Source organism: Cynara cardunculus (assembly GCF_001531365.2).
Source record: "Cynara cardunculus var. scolymus isolate 2C chromosome LG 6, CcrdV1, whole genome shotgun sequence".
Classification (NCBI taxonomy): Eukaryota; Viridiplantae; Streptophyta; class Magnoliopsida; order Asterales; family Asteraceae; genus Cynara; species Cynara cardunculus.
The window spans coordinates 9,556,925-9,563,667 of record NC_037533.1 but is presented as its reverse complement, the minus strand read 5'-3'; the positions used below and the strand labels follow the sequence as shown (position 1 = coordinate 9,563,667).

General features: G+C 37.4%; 1 protein-coding gene and 1 non-coding gene across 2 annotated transcripts; one reads left to right on the top strand and one right to left on the bottom strand.

Moving 5' to 3' along the window:
* Positions 1–2,796: 2,796 nt before the first annotated feature.
* On the bottom strand, positions 2,797–2,903 carry LOC112515017. The gene has a single exon (XR_003069474.1). It is a non-coding gene; the product is annotated as a small nucleolar RNA R71 (small nucleolar RNA).
* Positions 2,904–4,229: 1,326 nt separating this feature from the next.
* LOC112514130 lies at positions 4,230–5,252 on the top strand. The gene has a single exon (XM_025120461.1). It carries the CDS (start codon positions 4,230–4,232, stop codon positions 5,250–5,252), a length of 1,023 nt encoding a protein of 340 aa, XP_024976229.1.
* The last annotated feature ends 1,491 nt before the right edge of the window (positions 5,253–6,743 follow it).

Genomic DNA, 6,743 nt, shown 5'->3' with positions numbered 1-6,743 from the left:
TTTATTTTCCTTAGTATAAATAGTCTTTCCTTTGTAATTGTAATTACACACAATTGATTATATCATTAATTCTGAAAAGGTGATTTGACAGCCAAGTAATTTTCTCTCTCCAATCTATCTTACATTTATCTTTGTTCTTGAGATTTTATGATGATTACATCAAGATTCGTATGAAATCTGGACTTTTCAAAGTCCCTAATCAACTGTTCACGTAGAGAAGAGTTAGGAATACACAATTGATTACCTTTAAAGAGATACCCGTCGTTGAGGTAGTAATCGTCCACCGGTATGCCTTTCCCGCATTTGGACCATGTTTCTTTAAAGTCGTGATCTTCCTCGTATTGGTCTTTTAAGCTTTCGAAACCAGTTATTTCTTGGGCGAGCGAGACCATTAAGCACTCGTTTTACGTCTTATTAGTTAGAATAGTTTCTTTTCATTTCCACTTTGAGTCATTTTTATTTGTTTCTTTATACATTTGTTATTATGAAGCTAAATATTGTGGTTGACTTGTTGGTACTCATGGATGAAGCTAATGGGGAGTTTTTGTTAAAACAGCAGGATGCTACAGCATTGGTGCAGCGTCGATCTGATAGATGTGTAGCTTTTTGGAGGGCTTAATGATTAAGACGCTGTCTTTTTGTGCTTGGTTGAAGACAGTTGTAAACAGCTGGAGATGGCTAGAATGTGTGGTTAAAACTCTTGTTAGATTATTGTACTGTTTGTTACTCTATTTTTACTTTGTAACTAGTTTTAGGAAGCTTAGCCTCCAAGATTTGTCTTTTNGTGATTTTTAGTAATCTCTTGAGTTCTTCATCTTTTTCTTCTTTAATATTCTCGTCTTTTATTTTCCGCTCTTTATTTTACGTTCCTTTACATTTATTGTCATTTACATTCCGTTATTTAATTTTCGCAATCTACATTCCCGTCATTTACATTCTCGTTAATTATTTTCTCGTCATTTACTTTACGCAATTTTCGTTTATGTCTTTACTTTCCGTCATTTATTTTTCTTGTAATTTACTTTCCGTTATGAGTAGCTAAGCTTTTATAGCTTGGGTGTGAGACGGAAATGTGAGATTTTCAAACCAAAAGAAAGTAGCTAAGTGTTTTCGTAAACGACGTTCCATTGTTTCATTCGAGTTTTTATAAAAACCAAGCACACTTCTTGACGGGTTGATCACTTTGAAAGTGTTAAAGTGCCATGGACTTAGAGATAAGCCATTGAATGCACGTCAACTTGAATGACATAAGAGGTAGACTTGAGAAAGTTGCCGACAAGTAGACTTGTCATTTATGTTTTTCAAACTTAACTCCCGACGGGTTGGTCACTCTTCGAAAGTGTCAAAGTGCGATAGATTCAGAGATGAATTATCTAAGAACTCACGCCAACTCGAATGATATGGGAATCGACTCGAGAGAGTGATTTTTAACAAAGAGATTTGTTTATCCATATATTTTGAAAACACCATCTTGTCACTATCCCTGGTCCGGACACCACATAGAGATATGGGTGGAAAGCTATAATATAGTGCAATGGTGAAGTCCGAGAGGAATGCCTTCAAAATATATGGTGGAACTTAGTTTCGAAACACTGCTTGCTGTAGCATTCCTACAGCATTGGCTACTGGAAATTGTGTTTGGGTCTCACCTTAAGTCTTACACCCTAGCTATCTTTTTACATTCTGTAATCTGTTTTAATTCACCTTAACAAGCAAACAAAAGTCTTCAAAATCNTGGGTCTCACCTTAAGTCTTACACCCTAGCTATCTTTTTACATTCTGTAATCTGTTTTAATTCACCTTAACAAGCAAACAAAAGTCTTCAAAATCATCATCTGAAATCATCTCTTTCATTGGACTCTAATTCAACTTTGGCAACAATCTCCGTGGATGATATTCCGGTACTTGTACCACTTTATTACTTGGAAAGACGACATTGAGACGTATTGTATACTTGCTTTGTGGCCCAATTTCATTAGTCTAAAGGTGTGAAATATAACCCCACCAAGTTTTTGGCGCCGCTGCCGGGGATTGGCAAGCTAAAAGTTTTATTTTGAGTAAAGTAAAAGATTTGATTTTTCTAGTACCGTTGGAATCGTTTTAAAAGTGGTGTATGCCACGGACACGTCGCGGGGAATTTTTCGAATTTGATCCCGATATTGAGAGAACGTTTCATCATAGAAGGAGGGCTCAAAGAGCATTTTTTGCTCTACTCTCTCCGAACATGGCGTTACCTCCCCCAATCATTCCGGAAATACCGCATTTGGAAAACCAACTGCCGGTTTTTGAACCAATACCACCATTTTCGAACTTTCAACAAGGACACCCACATAATAACAATAATTTGGGTAATGAGGACATAGAATCATAACATAATGAGCAACAAAGAGCACAAACTCCGAACATCATTAATTTGGCAAAATCCAAAAATTGAAGGATCATGGATTATGTTATTCCGGATTTTGAGAAATTAAATTCCGGGATAGTTAGACCACATATGACCGCTCTCCATTTCGAACTAAAACCGATAATGTTTCACATGTTGCAAACGAATGGCCAATTTGTCGAATTACCTTCAGAGGACTTACATTCGCACTTAAAATCTTTTATGGAAATCACAGATGCTTTCTGATCCGGGAAGTGTCAAATGACGCTCAAAGGCTCACTTTATTTCCATTTTCATTGAGGGATCGGGTAAAAGTATGGTTTAACTCTTTAACACCGGATTCTGTGCCTTCGTGGAATAACATGGCAGAAATTTTTTTGCGAAAATATTTCCCACCAACAAGGAACGCTAAGTCCAGGAACGAAATCTGTCTTTTTAAACAAATGGACGATGAGGCTATTCCTGATGCGTGGGAAATGTTCAAAAAGCTGTTGAGGAAATTCCCACACCATGGCATTTTGTATTATATTCAACTCGAGACGTTTTACACTGGGTTAAGTCCCATGGAAAAACAAATGCTCGATACGACTGCAGGCGGAGCCTTCACAACCATGACCTATAATGAAGGATATCAAATCCTGGAAAAGATATCCGCCAACAATGGCCATTAGGCCGACCCACATGCTCATCACAGAAAAAGACTGTTGGGATACATGATGTAGATGCATATACTGCATTAACAGCTYAGCTCACCTCCATGACCAACATGCTGAAAATTTTAACTTCTGGTCAGGGAGGACAGCAAGCTGCTAATACACCTGTTCCAACAATCCTATCTGTGCAATGTGTGTGCTGTGGTGGGGAACACTCGTATGAACATTGTTCTTATAATTCTGAATCCATAAACTTTGTTCATAATGGATCCGGTCCTTATACCAACAATTACAATGCAAGTTGGAAACAACACCCGAATTTTTCTTGGAACAGTCCATGTTTAAATCCACCCGCACCTAAGCAGCAAGAAACCTCTAATTTTCAACCCCAACAACATGCCAGTAGTTCCCAAAATCATCACCAAAATTTTCAAACTGTTCAACCACCTTTTCAAAACAAGCCACCTCCACAGGCTGATTTATCATCTTCTTTGGAAGCAATGATAAAAGGGTTATTTGTGCATGCTCAAGCTCAAAATCAAGTTTTGATAACCCAACAAAACTCTCAAAATCAATCTCTTTTTAATCAACAAAGTGTTGCTATCAGAAATCTGGAAACCCAAGTCAATCAACTTGTACTCAATCAGACCAATAGAGTTCTTGCTACTTTGCCTAGTAACACAGAAGTCCCGAGAGCCTTAGGAAAGGAACATGTGAAAGCAGTGACCCTTAAGAGTGGGAAGGCATTGACTGAAAAGGTGCAAAAAGCTAGTGCATCAAGTTTGTCAAAAATTGATGCTACAGCATTGGTCCCTGCCAAAGAAAGACCGGTCCAACCTTTAGAGAAGCAAGCATTTGAGACCACCACTTCTGTCCCCCCAAGATCAGACTATCCATTACTCTTTCCTGAGGATACTTTAAAAAAGTCAGAAGAGAATGATGTTTGAGAGACCCCTAAGCTTGATGCTAAGACTCCATCTGAACCTCCAAAGTGCACCTCAAAGACCCAATGCATTCAAGACCCATTTGGCTCAACACATCCAAGCAAGAATGTGATAAAACTAGTCCCTCCTTATGTTCCTTACCTCCAAAGGTTGAGGAATCAGAAAGAGGAACTGCACTTTAAGAAGTTCTTAGATGTGTTTAAAGAATTGCACATCAACATACCACTTGTTGAGGCAATTGAGCAAATGCCTAGTTATGCTAAGTTTCTTAAGGACATCCTAAATAAGAAGAAGAAGTTAACTGAGTATGAAACTGTAGCTCTTACTGAAGGATGTAGTGCACTTTTGACCAACATGATACCTCCTAAGCTTAAAGACCCGGGAAGTTTCACTATTCCTTGTTCTATAGGTGGGAAAGAGATTCGGAAAGCTTTGTGTGACTTAGGTGCTAGTATCAACCTCATGCCTTTATCTGTTTTCAACACTTTAGGCATAGGAGAGGCTAGACCTACCACGGTTACACTCCAATTGGCAAACAAATCCATTGCATACCCTAAGGGAAAGATTGAGGATGTTTTAGTGCAAGTTGACAAGTTCATATTTCTGGTAGATTTTATCATCTTAGACTTTGAGGCCGATAAGGACATTCCTATTATTTTAGGGAGACCATTTCTAGCCACCGGAAGAACTTTGATAGATGTCCAGAAAGGAGAGCTAACTATGAGATTGCAGGACCAAAAAGTCACATTTAATGTCTTCAACTCTCTAAAGTACCTTGATTACTTGAAGGAGTGTTCAGGAATAGCTGAAATAGAGGAGATGTGTCATGAAGAAGGAATTCAGGAAACCTTTAAGTTGAAAGAAGAGAGTGACGAGGTAATAGAGGAAGAGACTGTTGCAGAATTAGAGGCGGTAGGATATGATGTTGTCATATTAGATGTTGTAGCATTTGAGCTGCTGGAAAATGGTGAGCAGAAAGACTTCACCCCATCAATTGTATCACCACCTGACTTAGAGTTGAAACAACTATCATCCTATTTGAAGTATGTTTTTTTAGGAGAAGAAGGCAAATTGTCTGTCAACATATCATCTACCCTAGAATTGCATCAAGAAAAAAAGTTGGTTGATATGTTGAAGTTGCACACAGAAGCTATGGGATTGATCATTGACGACCAAAAGGGGATTAGTTCTTCTTTTTGTCAACATAAAATCATCCCAGATGACAAACTTCACATCCATAGAGCCACAAAGAAAGGTGTCTACTTTTGACAAGGCCGTAAATAAATTATACGGTCTCTCACCTCACATAGATTCTGAGAATGATGCACTCTTGCACATGGCCTCTGAGGCATATTTGGTTGAGATCATGACTTTCCTTGGAATATCTGAGACTGATTGGAAGCCTTACACTCATTTCATGTTGAAAACCTTTRAGGCTGCCAATTTGTCCTCTGATAAGAATGTTTGGATAAGCTTTATTAGACATTATTTATCATCTACTAATCATAAGAGCTCCATTTTTGTAGAAAGGTTGGTGCTTTTGTTTAGTCTCATAACAGGTGAGAACATCAACTTTCGTGAAAACATTCTAAAGGCCATCAAGGTGGATAATAAGAGTCTGTTTGAAGAGAATGAGAAGTTGAAGAAGGAGATGGCAACTCAAGCTTCAAAGCCTACTCCTTTGGAGTAGGGCAGGTTCTAACCACTTTCTTTAGCTTCATATTTTACTTTTTGAGTCAGGAATAGTTTTTTTTAGTTTTTAGTCTTAATTTTTATGCATGATCACTTGAGTTGAGGTATGTTGCACATGAGATCATAGCCTAAATAATTTTATTGATTACTTGTCATTCAATCAAGGTATTTTGTTTTTGCTAGAACTAGCAAAACCCTTTTTTGGGAAAACACTTTGATCACACAATCACCATTAGGAAATGAGATAGGCCTTCTTTTCTATGATCATATTAGGCACTTGCACCCTTTAAACACCGTTTACCCCACAAATCTCCAATGAGGACATTGTCATATTTAAGTTTGGGGGAAGAGTTTACATAAGGACAAAAAGTCAATACAAAAGAGCAAAGCTCTAAATTGACTCCTTATCACAAAAAGGGTTTGGAAAAACACAACAAAAGTCCCATAGGGGCTATGTGTTTTGGAAAATATTATGAAAAAGCACAACAAAAGTCCCTTAGGAACTACGTGCACACTCCAAGCAAAAAAGGCCAAATTGCCCAAAAATTTTAAAAAATTAATATGTGGAGTATATAAGAAAAAAGGCTATGAGAGAAAAGAAATGCCAAAGAGAGTAAACCCTATAAGCCCTATTGATCCTAAGATTGTGATTGTGATTGTGTTTGAGCTTAACAAAGAAAAGGGTAATTCTAGCCTATGGTTCACACATAAAAACTTGGTTTTGAGTGACTCATCTTGGATTTATGAAAGGCAATGAACTTCATGTTTGCTATAACTCTCTTTAGTTAGGCAATTAATGCCTTGGTCATGCATTTTTGTGTAAATTGAGTCTTTTTGTTTGTCTTTTGCTTGCTTGGGGACAAGCAACAGTTTAAGTTTTGGGGTATGATATGTGTTGAGAATTTAACACATAAAACACTCATTTTACATCTTATTAGTTAGAATAGTTTCTTTTTATTCCCACTTTGAGTCATTTTTATTTGTTTCTTTATACATTTGTTATTATGAAGTTAAATATTGTGGTTGACTTGTTGGTACTCATGGATGAAGCTAATGGGGAGTTTTTGT